The following is a 15,757-nucleotide window of genomic DNA, read 5'->3' as shown; positions in this document are numbered from 1 at the left end:
TCATTAAGTTTACAGTTTAACTTAAGTATATACAAATAAATTCTTAAATTGTATTCCACATTTTTAAAAGTGCACTACGCGATAAAATTCTACGGTCACCTAGTTTGAGCTATATATATAAATTTTTCATATAAAATAATATGCATACATTCCTTATATGGTAGAAGGTGATGAAAATTTGTTGATTTTTTTAATCTTTGAATTTGTGATTTATTTCGTTTTGTTAGACAATGACCTATAATTTTATAAAAAAAAAATAATATTAATTAGAAAAAATATAAAAGAAATAGCCTAACCCGGGTAATCGTATAACTTTGTCGCGGGATGTACATTCAAATATAAGATCAGTTTATATTAGGGAAAATAAATCATATAAAATGAGATCAGTAACTCTAAAATGGAGGTCCACAATTGATATTTTTAGTTTCAACGCATGAAATTTACGTAAAATTGTTTACTTTCAACCCCCTAGTTATTCAATTACTTCATTTTCTGCTGGATCGTCATTAGGTAAACTGCATTTCCAAAGATTTTTTCAAAATAAATAACGATGACGGTGATAAAAAAAAATCGCAATAACCACAACGCTCAACACTAATATTACCATCCATAATGACGTTTACTTTCAAAATTACAATTCAGAATTTCGTTTCGTACCAAAGAGATTTCAACGTTTTGCACAAGAAGTATGTTTGAAGTTGAAATTGTACTTAAAATAGGTAAATTGTACTTTTTAAAACTAATTGTACTGAAAAAAGTACAATTGTACTTAAAATATCAACACTGATGGGAACTGGATCTTGGTATAAACGCATGCGCCTGCTAGTAATAAAATCATTCGCGTTGAAATGATTTTCACAGACGCGGGAAGAATCTTCAAATTGAACACCGCAGCGGTTCTCCCAACGAAGTCTTCTAACTTCGCAGCTTGGCGCCTTAAAGTATCACACCACTTTAACGTCCTGGCTCTTGATCCTTTTAATTTTTGTATATGTATCTATAAATGGATGTGGTAGAAAAACCAAAAAATTGAATTTTTAATGAAAAATAGAAAATGCCAATTCGGAAAGGGTTAAAAGTTATTCATCATTTGACATTTTTCATCATTGCCAAAATCACTTCTACCTCACTTAATATGCTTTGCTCTTCCTTCAGAAAGCTTGGTGTGAAATATACATACATAGTACATATCTATGTACATTAGACTGCATCACCAAAAAATGTTGCGGTTTTCCCACCAGGATTACAAAATGTATTATATTCTAAGATGTCCACCAAAATATTTCGGAAAAATATTAAGATTTAAGTGAGCTGGACCGATTTGAAGATACCTCCAAAAATTTAGTTTTTTTATGAATAAAAATTGTTTCTTAAAGAACTTTTTGAAGAAAGTCCCCTCAGATGACAGAACAGATTAAGCTTAAAATATCTGCATAAAAATATTTAAAAATCTTTTCAACGGAATCGTAAGAATGAGATTTTTGGTGCTGTTTTTTTTACTTTTTTCAAAGATTGATTTACGAAAAACTTGAATAACTGGGCCAAAACTATTCTGATTTAGACTTATGGGGTGTCAGTTGAAAGGTATTTTCACACTGTTTTTATTTATGCCCAAAAAAAGTCATTTGTGTCCCAATATTTTTTTTTAAATACCAACACATCTTAATTCAACTTTGAATGATGTTCCTTCATCCTACCTTTCTCTTTCATCCTTTGAAAAAGTTTATTAGTAAAGAAATAAAAAGGTAGAGGAAATACCTTTCCAATGACACCTCTTAAGTCTAAATCGGAAGAGTTTAGGTTCAATTATTCAAGTTTTTCTTATACCAATCTTTAAAAAAGTTAAAAAACAGCATCAAAAATCCCATCATTACAATTCCGTTCATATTTTTTTTTAATTTATTTTTATATTTTTCTGCAAATTTTTTAAACTTAAACCGTTTTGTCATTTGAGGGGACTTTTTCAAAAAAAATCTTTAAGAAACCATTTTTATTCATAAAAAACTCCATTTTTGGAGGTATTTTCAAATCGGTCCAGCTCACTTAAATCTTAATATTTTTCCGAAATATTTTGCTGCAAGTCTTAAAATATAATATATTTTATAGTTCCAATGGAAAAATAGTACCGATTTTTTTTTGTATGGGGAGTGATGCAGTCATATCGTACATATCGTCGTTTAAAGTACAAAACCGCGTATCAACAAAATGGTTTTGCATTTTGCGTATGAAGATAGTGCAAAACCGCGTATGTGAGGTTGCATAAATTATTTTCTAGAGAGTAAAAACACTCATATTTCAAAAGGCTTCTAATTTTTAAATCAATCGCGTTTCTGGCTAGTATATTTCTGGACGAATGGATAAGGATTGAGATAAGAGCTTGTGTCAGCAAATCCAATTTTTGGTATCAAATGTCAGTTACGCGGTTTTGCAGAATGACGATACGCGATTTTGTACTTTAAACCACAGGAGGAGTACTTTTGGGTAGTGTGCAGCGTGTTCGTTTTGCGCGCACGGCAACACTTGCTGTGGGGAATTTCGCCTCACGATTAGAAAAAGTACATTTCGAGGATAAAATATACACAATTATGTGTTTTTTTATGAACAAAATGTAGGTTAAGGCTGTGTGCGAGTACGTCTAAATTGCTACCTAAATAGAGACAAATCCTAAATCACTGGAAAGTGTCGGTAACGCAATGAATAGGAATAATTTAGATTTTCTGCGAGCACACTTTTCAACCTTAATTCAACAGTCAAATATATTTGAGCGAGCGATTAAGTGAACAACGATTTTTTGATGTTTTAAATAATTTTATCATTGCTATGGCACAAAAAAGAAAATATTCAGAAAGATGTAAGTATAAATTTATTTGATTTTGCATTCAGATAAGTGTATGTGTAATTCGATGCATGTATATTATTTCGCAGGGTCAGAAGAGCAAACTGATTCTTTTATAGATGCCAGGATGGAACATTCTCCTTTTCTGTTGCAAATTTATTATATTGTTAAATAGTCCCAAAGCTACCGCAAAATTATTCATTTTATAGATATATTTACTAAAAGCAACAATTCCAAAACAAACAATTTAGGTTGTCGAACGAACTCGCACAGTTTTAGCAGCTGTTTTCCTAAATTGTATCAGTGCTGGAAATTCCCAGTGGAATATTAGTTTAGGTACTAAAATTTAGGTAAACTCGCACACAGCCTAAGTATAATACTCGTCTTTAATGGATGCTGATATTCATGCGCAATGAAGAATAATATCAACGGTTAAGTACATAAATAACTCTTGTGTTTTATAAACTGGAAAACTCAAATCGTAATTATAGCATTAAATGGAGTTTTCTTAAATGTAAGTTTAAAATAAAAAAAGTCCATTGTAAGATTAAATTATTTATGAAAACCGTAAATTTTGTGAATTTATCAAGCCAAATTCTAAATTTCCGAATATATTTAAGTTTTTATTTAAAAAAAACAAGGTTTGTATAGCTATACAGATCCCAATGACTGCCAGCACATCCGCCCAGACAGTCCATTAAGCACACCCAAGTTTGAGTGATCTACAAGTTACAAGCGTTTTCAACATTTAACAGTTCATTATCATGTGCGGTGCAATATAACAAATTATACACTGAACTATGATAATCTATACTAGTATCAATAATAATAGACAAAAATTTGCAATGTTTTTACACTTTTGCAATAGTTTCGGGCACTATTACACAGTCATGACTTGTGCCACTCTGCCATAGTACGGTTTTTGCTCCCTTTCATACCAGAATAATTTTGTATACAACTCTGAATCAACAAAATTCATGATCCTTCTCATTATCAACCCTGATCAGATTTTACCCCCGAGTACTCAAAAAGGTTTATTACTGTATATACTGTGCTTTAAACGACGATATGTATGCATGTATGGATGCATGTAAAATGTGCATGTTTATGTGGATGTATGTATGTTCATAAGCATGTATAACGTAATCAAATTTTCAAAACATTTCCCCACGCTGAGCGAATATTCTGAAAAGAGCTCTACATTTCATATTTTCACATAATGTTAAAAGTTGTTAGACTGCCGGACGGGCGGCCTGACAACATGGCTATGTGTGACTTGATGCAGCAACGCGATATGCTGTTGGTTCTATTGTTGTACGAGTTTCGCTACTGTGTTCGTTACTGTCGTTGTTGTTGCAGTCAACTGTCAAGCTATTTTATTATGTTACTATGTCATATGGTGACATGCTGACATGCCAAAAAGCGTGTTCTACAGTTTCGCTGATTGACGAACTGACGGCCTGCCAGACTACTCGCATCACTGTGCTTGTGGCGCAAGTTGCACATTCGCGGCGTTTAACAGCAAAAGGCTGTGATAAAAATACGTATATGGGCAAAAACGGGTAATGACGGCTTTGCTGTCGAATTATGGATGTACTCGTTCATATCAAAGGGAATATGGTAACATGCAGGTATTTTACTTTTGGGAATAATTAGTGTTAACTATAGACATAATGAATATGGTACATATGTACATTAGAGTGGTCCAAAATAATAAAGTCGAAATTTTAATGCCGCCACCCCGTAGGATTGTTCTGAACCAAAAATAAATATACCCCTATTTTTTATTTTGAAAATATTTAGGGAGTGCTCACAGCGCTCAAAGTTTTGCATGTATTTAATATGGGGCAAAAACAAATTTTCGTAAAAATGGAATAAAACTCTTGAAAATCAATATTTTTCAATCGTAAAACTTTGATTCTCTTCAGAAGACTTCAAATATTGACATCCAATTGTTTATTTAACCATTTTTTATGACTAAAGATTTTTTATTGGTCCCCCCATTGCATTTTCAAGGACCCATAAAATATAGTCACCATGAAAAAATTATTAAAGGAACAATTAGGTATTATTATTTACGGGAATCTCCTGAAGATAAGCAAAGTCTTCCGATCGAAAAATATTGATTTTCAAGAATTCTACACTATTTCTACGAAAAGTTGTTTTTTCCCCATCTATCTATACTTAATTATATAAAGAGAAGTCCCTTTTTTTTTAACAGGTAATCTCGCGAACGGCTGGTCCGATTTTCATGAAATTTTGTATACAAATAGCTTTCGGTAACCACCATGTTTTAGGCTAAACAAATTTTACTTTTTTTCGGGTAGGTGGACCAGGGACCGGTCTATTCGAAAAAATCTTATTATAGTCCGATTTGCTTAAAATTTAGTACGTAAGTAGCTTTTTAGAATATATGACCCATTTTTTCCGGGAAGTGGTCCAGGGACCGATCTATTCGAAAAAATCGAATTTACGGTCCGATTTGCTTAAAATTCGGTACGCAGGTAGCTTTTTTGCATGTATTAGCATATGTGATCATATTTTTCGGAGAAGTGGACCAGGGACCGATCTATTCCAAAAAATCGTATTTACGGTCCGATTTGCTTAAAATTCGGTACGTAGGTAGCTTTTTAGCATATATTAGCATATATGATCCATTTTGTCCGTGAAGTGGACATCTGCCTATTTTGGAAGTGTTCATGGTAGAGTTCTGGAACTTGGTATGGAGATATATGAAATCAATCGCATACTCATGAAGAAAGAGGGCATCTCTTGGAAAGGGGTGCGTGACACCTCCCATATCAATCGAATTTTTATACTGCATATCTCTGAAAGTATTCATGGTACAGTACTGGAACTTCGTATGGAGATATGTATATAGTTTAAATCAAGCCCATACTCATGGAGAAAATTTGGGCTATTTGAAAAGGGGTGTGAGGCCTACAAACGTACCGACCTTTAGCTATCTTTGAATGAATTTTTTTTATTCTTCTGTAGGTGTGTTTGTGAGTGATCTCCTCCTAAATGGTTGTACGGATTTTAACGAAACTTTTTGTGTATTTGTGTGGGTCTCTGGATGGTTTAGTTTCACAATTTAATCCGACAGTTGGCGCTGTAGTTGAGTTGTTACTAAAAATCTTATTTATGATCCGATTTGGCTAATGTTTTAAATATGTATGCAATACTATTGCAAAAACGTGCTGCCAAATGGTGCTGAAGTCGAGCTATTACTAATAATAGCCAAGTGAGAAAAGGGGCCGTGAAGGTCAGATTAAATCGACCTGTTGCATCATTGAGTATATCGAACGCTCCTGCGTTGCAATTGTCCCAATGGATGTGATTTTCCAATATTATTATGCGTTCAAACTTTTAAGGTATTTCGTCTGAAATAAGTATATGTATGTTGCATTTCTGTAGAACAATGATTCGCGCCCATTTTGAAATTGCCACCTACTATACTGTAAAGCTTCTAGGACATTCACTATAGAACCGGGTCATTGTTGCCGCCAGGGAGTGAAGAGGAAAAAATTTATGTCGCTTTGCGAATAACCGTGCTATGAAATGCCGCACAACTGGAGAATTTCAAGAACGGATATAACACTTTCCTTAGGTTATTTAAAGCGGCAAATGACCACCAAACCTTAATCTTAGCAGACAAATGTGCCAATGAAAATCGTAAACGTGAATTGTTGGTAAAAATGTTGGACCAAAAAGCTTCAATAAAATATATAAAAATTTTGGGCGGGACGAAGTTCGCCGGGTCTGCTAGTACACGGTAAAAAATTTGGGTTTAATTTTTAAACCGCGCTGGGATTACTGCTTTTTTTAAACTTTTATAGTCTACTTTTTAAACCAGTCAATAGTTTTACGCAATTTTTAATATATTCTGGTTTAAATTTTAGCCCAAAAAGTTCGTGGTTTAAAAATCAAACCAAAATCTTTTAATTCTAGTTTCTAGGTTTCATATATAAAAAATTTGGTTTAAAATCTAAACCGAAATAGAATATGTTTGCACAGCGAATTGTGGTGTTGATTCAAACTCAACATATGAAAGCACATTTACATGCGTGGCTGTAGCTGAGTGTGCAAAGATGCTTGATACAATTGGTTGCTACCAAGGCTGTCCGGGTTCAATCCCAACCAGACGGAGCATGAAATTTATGATTTTTTTTTTTTCTCTTAATTATGAAAATGTTTGGGTTTAACATTTAAACCGAATTGTTTAAATTCTAAACCCAACATATGTGTTCTCTTTTTTTTAAACTTGGAAGGTTTGTATTTGAAACTGAATTTAGTTTGGTCATATATGTAGTCCAAAAAGTTTAAAATTAAAACCGAAATTTTTAACCGTGTATAAAATACATTGAAAACTTTGAGCGCTTTGAGCACACCCTAATTTTTTTTTAATTTCAAAATAAAACAAGTAAGAGCAGCGCTGTCTTCGGCTATGCCGAAGGCTTCATACCTTTCATGAACATCTGCAAATTTTAGTTTGACAGATTACTGATTTTGAATACATCTGCATACATCGATAGAGGAGTTACATACTTATATAAAAAAACGCATCTAAACAATCAGATGTATGGAAGATATACCTTATATGGCACCAATCTAAGTGATTTTCACTGCTATGTGATCGGTATGTAAACCGGTAACACAATTTATTGGGTTTAGTTTCCTACATAAAGGAGATATATCGCAAAAACTGGTATCTGAACAATCAGTGCTATAGGAGATAAAGCTTATACAGCATAGATTTTGACGATTTTCTCAGTAGACTTTGTATTATTATTTATAAAATATCTTACGAAATTTATCGGTTTTAGCTGTTCAAAATAAAGGAGTTTTACAGTAAAATCCCATATCTGAACAATCAGATGTATGGAAGATATATGTTGTAGTCACCCGATCCTTGTTATTTTCACTGTACGCATTCTGTTAATAATGAGTGAAAATGGTCCGAAATTTCATGTTCCTAGCTGCATAAATGGAGGAGATACGATAAAAGACCTCATATCTGAACAATCAGTTGTATGGGGGCTGCAGGTTATAGTGACCCGATCTTCGTTATTTTCACTGTAAGTCTTCTGCTGATAATGAGTGAAAACAGCGCGAAATTTCATGGTCCTAGCTAAATAAATGGATGAATTATAACGAAAAATCTCATATCTGAACAATCAGTTGTATGGGAGCTATAGGTTATAGTTATCCGATCTTTTTAATTTTCACTGTAAGTTTTCTGTTGATAATTATTAAAAACAGTGCGGAATTTCCTGTTCACAGCTATATAAATGGAGGAGTTATAACGGAAAATTTTATATCTGAACAATCAGTTGTATGGGAGCTATAGGTTATAGTGACCCGATCTTTGTAATTTTCACTGTAAGTATTCTGTTGATAATGGGTGCAAGTATTGCAAAATTTCATGTTCGTAGCTGCATAAATGGAGAAGTTATAATGAAAAATCTCATATCTGAACAATCAGTTGTATGGGAGCTATATGTTATAGTGGTCCGATTCTTCCGGTTCCGACAAATGATTAATACATTATAAAAATACACCCATCTACCAAATTTGATCCGGATATCTCGAAAACTGAGAGACTAGATTGCATACAAACAGACAGACAGACGGACAGACGGACAGACGGACATGGATAAATCAACTCAGCTCGACGTTCTGATCATATAAGTATACATTTTAATGGGTCTATCTCTTTTTGTTCTGGTACTTACAAACATCGGACCAAAGTTATAATACCATTTCATGCTCATGAAAGGTATAAAAATAGGGGTATACTTTTTTTTGGTATAGAACAAAACTAGGGGCTGGCGGCATTAAAAATGCGACCTTATTTTTTTTACATACATTTTTGGACTACTTTAATGTACATGTGTATGCATGCACATATCGGCTGCTCCATTCCAAAACACAGTATCCAACATTTTCTCGGAAAATGTGGTTTTTATAATTTGGGATACACTGTGTTTAGACGCACCTTTTAATGAGGCCTATTTGTTGATAGCTGCAAGATTTTCGGAGATACGACACATATACAACGTTGTATCTAAACAATTTTTAATCTTGTCCCATCCCAAAACAAAGTATCTATGTCTTTCCTCTACTTCAATTTTATTTTTAACACATACTGTGTTTTGGAATCGAGTAGTCGATATGTTCAAAAATACATACATATCCGCATAGTAAATAAATTAAACCGACTTCAGTGGTAAAATAAAAATATTAATTAATACTTTTAATTTTAATAAAATCTCTCAGAAAAATCCAATGAAAATGAAAAATGTAAATTCGTTCTAAAATACTGTTATGATAGTACTTGATTATATGTACATATGTACATACTTACACATATACATACATAGCTACATAGGTTATAAAAATTAAAATTCTTTAACTTCCTGACCTGTCTTCTACCCATTAACAAATACTATTTGCCTATCCAAAAATTTACGTACATTTTCTTTTTTCGCACCCAAAAAAGAGTGCAACTCTAAACAAACGACCTTTACCCTCAGCATGCAGACTTGCAACTGCTTTGTGGCATATTCCTGATGAGAAGTCTCACAATCCCATTTAGTTTTTGTAAATGCTGCACGAATAAATTCCCAGAGAGTAACAAAAATCTTATGCTCTAGAGTTTTCCGGTTTTACCTTATGAAATCGAGAAACAAATTCGAATGCATTAATTTACTTGTATTGACTCAATACTATTGAGTTAATTTTACTTAGAGTGAGTACAAAAATTGTAGTAGATTTTGCTGATTGAGTTTTTTGTTAAAATACACATCTCATTTTTTGTAACCATTGGTTGTTCAATTTCCGTTTATTACAGCTCGACTAAAGATCTATTTAACCTTCTTTTTATTTGTTTCTTCTTTTTTCTGGAGTCTAGCTCTACTTAGTTACTGTATGTTTCCTTATGTAAGTGAAGCGGTGTTCTCTACCATCTTCGATTGAGATACCCCAAAGCAGTAAATAAACAAAGAATATCTAATATTTTATACTTTGCTCATCCTTGAAAGCCTTTTATATTGTCACATTCATTCCGAGTTCAAGTAATAAAAAGAAAAAGGGTTTCAAATTGATTTCATCGATACAATTTTCCTTCTTGTTATAAAAAGATTGTCCTATTGAAGAAAGATCTTATTACTCTTTAAATGTATTTTTTTTCCGGTATACGTTCCTTCATCCGATGAGCTTTACAATGATATTGAAATAGTTCAGCGAATTAAGAGGTTCCGCTGGCGAGGTCATGTCATACGAAATGATGCACAGTGGGACGTCCACATATAAGCTGCGGCCAAAAGTAGTAATCGTACTAGAAATTCGCTGAAATTTCGCATATGCGCTTTTCGGCACTTAATAAAAGAAAATAGTGGAAATAGTGAAATTCTACGCGTTACCACGCCCACAGCTCTTGGGGACGGAAATAGTAAATGTTATCCGATTTTGATGAAATTCAGAGCATATGCTGGTTTTAACGAGAAAAGCATAAATTTTAAAGATCGTCAAAATCGGTTTACATTATCGTCCAGTAATTCCAGAAGAACAGGCGTAAATTTAAACATAGATCTTTTTTGATGAAAGTCGGTGTGCCTCGCTCGTTTAAGCCAGAATTTTCCAACTTGGAAGATAATAAAGAATTTCTTATTACGGCGCTCGCCTTCTACATAACTTTTTTGGCTCCATTTATGAATTTCGGAGAAAATGAACAGGCACATTTATTTTATTTCTAAAGAAGTTCCTATTTCTTCATTTTAAAAATGACAAACCCGAAAACATTCACAATACCTGCATACTAAATTATGTGCACGATATGTATTAAGGCTGACAGGTAATAAGATCAACGGAAATAAGGTCAATTGACTTTATTTCCCACCCTGGTGCGAAATAAAGTCAACTGACAAAATTACCTTTTTAAAAACGAAATAAAATCCATTGACGTTATTGCTCTTTCAAACATTAAATTTGCTTAGCTTCGCGGCGGCCAGCGTCCACGCGCGCCGCGTACCCCGCGTGACCGGCGCGCCACACCAAGTCACGCTACGCGTGCCGAGATTGGGAAACGATTGCTGTGTCAAACTCGATCAAAATCCTCAGGGTTAATCTAGAAAATATGTATTTAAGATTCTGCGTCTTCATTGTAATTGTCCGTCTAAATGATCTTTGTGAGGTCTGACCACAGGTCATACTTGTGAACTCCTCTATGACCGTCACTCTACCGCCGTGAAATTCTCCGCAACTACGTCGAAGGATACTAAGCTGAGGATCCTTTCTAGTAGGCAATTAGAGTGGGTTTTTGGCGATTTTGTAATTTTAATTGAAATGTATGTACCTAAGTACCAGGGCCGAAAAGTTTAAGCTCTGGATTTGAATATTTCATTTTGCTAATTCAGGGTTCTCAATCTTAATTTTAACGGCCATGCATATTTTGCTTATTTTAAAGTACACAGGATCTCTACTGTTACGATTATCCTTGATTTCTCGATGATATCCTAAATCCTTCCAGTTCATTTCACTGTATAAGTAAAAGCACACTTAAATTATTGTGTAATTGTCTTCATTGTACAAGAAAAATTTTACAAGCTTTGCTCGTATGTATGTACATTAGACCGCATCACTCCCCATACAAAAAAAATCGGTACTATTTTTCCATTGGAATTATAAAATCTATTATATTTTAAGCCGTCCAGCAAAATATTTCGGAAAAATATTAAGATTTAAGTGAGCTGGACCGATTTGAAAATACCTCCAAAAATGCAGTTTTTTATGAATAAAAATAGTTTCTTACAGATTTTTTTTTTAAATCCCCTCAAATGACAAAACGGTTTAAGCTTAAAATATTTGCATAGAAATATTAAAAAAAAATTAAACAAAAATGTTGAACGGAATCGTAATGATGAGATTTTTGATGCTGTTTTTTAACTTTTTTCAAAGATTGGTATAGGAAAAACTTGAATAAGTGAACCTAAACTCTTCCGATTTAGACTTAAGAGGTGTCATTGGAAAGGTATTTTCTCAATCTTTGCTAATAAACTCATTCAAAGGATGGAGGAGAAAGGTAGGATGAACGAACGTCATTCAAAGTTGAATTACGATGTGTTGGTATTCGAAAAAACAAGATGGGGCACGAATGACTATTTTACCAGGAATAAAAACAGTGTTAAAATACCTTTCTACTGATGTCCCATAAGTCTAAATCAGAACATTTTTGGCCCAGTTATTCAACATTTTCGTAAACCAATCTTTGAAAAAAGTAAAAAAAAACAGCATCAAAAATCTCATTCTTACGATTCCGTTGAAAAGATTTTTAAATATTTTTATGCAGATTTTTTAAGCTTAATCTAATTTGTCATCTGACTTTTTACAAAAAGTTCTTTAAGAAACTATTTTTATTCATAAAAAACTTCATTTTTGGAGGTATTTTCAAATCGGTCCAGCTCGCTTAAATCTTAATATTTGGCCGAAATATTTTGGTGGACGCCTTAAAATATAATAAATTTTGTAGTCCCGGCGGAAAAAACGCAACTTTTTTTGGTGATGCAGTCTAATGTACATACATACGTAAATGCATGTGTGTGCACCTATCTATTAATATCGTTGAATTATTTTAATATCTATTGCAAAATTTTATACAGACAAGACTAAGAAGTAGAAAATAAATAATATAAAAAAACTTTTTAATATACAGCACTTTTGTAAATGGACTTAAAAGGAGAAAATAATATTTCTCAGTCCCATAGAATTTGTTTTGATAACTTTTGATTTTGAAATTTTAGCAAAAGCCGTTATAAACAATTTATGAGATTGAATTTGAAAAGCGTGGGGCGTATGCAATACAAAGCATTATATATTTAATTGACAATAGGAAAACTACATAACATAGCCTCAAAATTCCTACAGAGAAAGTACAAATTTGAGATCGATTTTAAGCGGTCGTTATTCATATATCCACATACATATGAACATATATTACCATCCATATCAGTTCAGGTGTCTATTACATGCTTTTCGTTTTCAATCTCATAAATTGTTTATGACGACCTTTACTAAAATTTCAAAATCAAAAGTTATCAAAACAAATTTTATGGGACTGAGAAATATTATTTTCTACTTTTTGGTCCATTTATAAAAGCGTTGTATATTAAAAAGTTTATTTTATATTATTTATTTTTTATTTCGCTTCCGAAACAAAATTGTTTTCGTACAAAATTACGCAAAAAAGGTGTAAATTTCTTCGAAAGTTCGAAAATACGATTCGGATTGCAGCATACCTGTTCTACGATTCGTAGCAAAATCCGAATACGAAAGTGTTGCACAGTGTTATGTACAGGGGCCCGTGATTTTTCAGTCCAGCGCTCCGAGCTGTCTCTAGACGGCCCTGCATGTAACTATGTGGTTTTATCTTTACTCGAATATGAATCAACAGTTTTATTAGCAAAGACCAAAGCGTGTGTACATCAGTATGTACATTTAAATAGATATTGCAAGTGTTAGAATAGTATAAAGGAAGAAATCCCTAATTAAAATTAATTGATTTCTGGCTTTTGACTCTATCGGCATTACCTCGTTCGTTAAAGGTAAAATAAACGAACAAAATTGCAGAAAATTCAATAGTAGCTCTGACCAAAATCAGGAATAGTGCAGTTCCTCGTCGGTTCGTTCATACAACATATTGAATTAGGTCAGTAGCATATCCTGCCGATTGGAGTCGAACTGCTGAGCACTTATATGTACATACATTTCTACAAACGTAGACTCTGCTTTGAATAACTTCTTCTGGCCATTATTCTCCGTTCTTTTCGCAAACTAACACCCTCTCACTGAAAGTAGGTGTAAATGTGTTAAAGTGGCAAGCATGATTTTAAGTTGCAGCGGAGTGTTGCAAGATTTAGTTGGCCAGACGCCGCTGCGGACTCCGAGTTCAATTCAAACTGTTGAGTGAAAGACTCCTGCAATGACGTTTTGTTTACGAGCCCACTGAAAAGTCGGCAGAAGTGCTGGAGAGAAGGTGAGGTTATTGGAAAGCGAGAGAGAGAGAAAATGAAACTCCCTTCTGAAGAGTTGTAGTGCAATCACATACAATTCGGCCACATACCCTCCATAAGGGATATTGAGCGCGCAGAGATGTTGTTTGGCTACTTACTACAAACCGGCTGGCTGGTGGCTGTTCTGGTGGCAAGTGACTTCTGTTGCATGCGCTGGCTCAACAATCAGTTCGACTTGGACGGGCAACGCGTGAGCACGCAATCAACGGGCGCGTTCTATGGGTAGTAAATAGTAGTTAGTTAGCAATAGTCGGAATTTCTACAAAAATAAAATAAATTCCGCTTATTGAAACGCGCGCTTAGTGAAGCGAACATTAACAAACCAACTCTATTAGTGACATATGTAGGCATGTGAATTGGGAAAATATTATTGAATTTACTTCAAAAATTATTTTAATCAAAAAGATAGCACGGGAAGTGGAAAAATTGCTGAATAAAATTTAGTAAAAAATTTAAAGTGTAAAAATGGAAGTGACGACAACAGCGCATTATCTTTACGATACTAGCACCCCCAGCTTTGCTGACGATATAACCGACTTCACTGATACCCCTTACGCCGACTTGGCGGCAGTTACGTCAAACAACGTAGTCGACCGGCTGCTTCACTCTGGCGAACAGTTGACACACAACCAAATCACCTTCGAGATACCATCGCATCACGATCTCGAGCACATCAACACGTTGCACACGTTCAATACGCTGCTACAGCGCATCGGCAATGTGGCATACGACACTGTTGCTTCCGCCAACGCACAGGCACATAGCAGGCAGGCAACAGAGGAGCAGGCGCTACGCCCGCTTGGCGTGGATGCGACTGGCCACCGCATTACCAGCGAACAAATCTCAAGGAGTGCTGTGTTGAACATGGCCGACCTGAAGCGTGGGGTCGGTGATGTGGGTGGTAGCTTCTCAGAACGTGTTTTTGGCGATGCCGATATGCATACGGTCATCAATTATTTATGGATTGGTGTTGTCACTGCGTTGGTGGTGCTGTCCGTGATTTTCATTGTGTTCTCCTGCTACTTTTATCGCAAATTCCGGCAATGGAAGAAGTGCAGTAAGTAATAAGCGCAAAAGTGATAAATTGACTGCTATAAATTCATACATACATATGTATGTACATATTTGTATGAGTGTGTGTGTCTGCAAATATCCCAGTGGGGATCTAATGTATTGCTTATGAGTTTTATATTCTATTATTGTTTAATATGTACACAGTACTGTAATGTATTCAAAAAGTCCCAAAAATTTCATATTAAATCCCATAGATTTCTGGATATTAAGTAATGCAAAATTAAATGATCCACTTTTTTTAGGACATCGCCAAAAAAAAAAGCATTTTCGAATGTGGAAACGGCTGCTTTACAGGCCTATTCTGCGTTGGTAACAAAAATTTTGTTACCGGTTAGTAAAGTTACTGTCAATTTTTAAACCCTTTTCGTATTCTCCACACTCTTGTAACCGGTTAATTTTGTTACCATCTCATGAGCAGGTAACAAAATATTGCCCCGTGAAATATGCAACACCAGAATTTACACAAAACTCCATAGCTGAATTGCTGAACAAATTAAAACGTTACCAAGGTAAATAGAATTGCGGTTACAAGAAGTGGTGACAATTGTTGGTAACAAAATTAGCTTGTTACAAAATGTTCGGTTACAAGCAGAATAGGCCTGTTACTGTATATTTATTCGATTACCCGATTACCATACATTACATTTTCGACTGGGATGGTATACAATTACTTTAGAGTTAGCATAGTTATGGGCGCAGCTGTTCGTTAGAAGTGCAAATTTTGTGTTAATGACGACTAATGACCCGCTCGGTTTACGTAATAAAAGTCAACGACTTG

General features: G+C 34.2%; 1 protein-coding gene across 1 annotated transcript; it reads left to right on the top strand.

Moving 5' to 3' along the window:
- Positions 1-14,071: 14,071 nt before the first annotated feature.
- LOC118753361 (protein commissureless 1-like) lies at positions 14,072-14,990 on the top strand. Its single transcript, XM_036488236.1, has 2 exons — positions 14,072-14,127; positions 14,241-14,990. Exon 2 carries the CDS (start codon positions 14,371-14,373, stop codon positions 14,968-14,970), a length of 600 nt encoding a protein of 199 aa, XP_036344129.1. The 5' UTR covers positions 14,072-14,127; positions 14,241-14,370; the 3' UTR covers positions 14,971-14,990.
- The last annotated feature ends 767 nt before the right edge of the window (positions 14,991-15,757 follow it).

Source organism: Rhagoletis pomonella, unplaced genomic scaffold (assembly GCF_013731165.1).
Source record: "Rhagoletis pomonella isolate Grant_MI unplaced genomic scaffold, Rhpom_1.0 Rhpom_scaffold_02384, whole genome shotgun sequence".
In the NCBI taxonomy this organism is placed as follows: domain Eukaryota; kingdom Metazoa; phylum Arthropoda; class Insecta; order Diptera; family Tephritidae; genus Rhagoletis; species Rhagoletis pomonella.
The sequence above is the reverse complement of the archived record's forward strand: the minus strand, read 5'-3'. Positions and strand labels throughout refer to the sequence as shown.

Excerpts from the sequence above, each read along its gene's own strand:
- LOC118753361 (XM_036488236.1), top strand. The coding sequence starts at position 14,371 with ATGGAAGTGACGACAACAGCGCATTATCTTTACGATACTAGCACCCCC.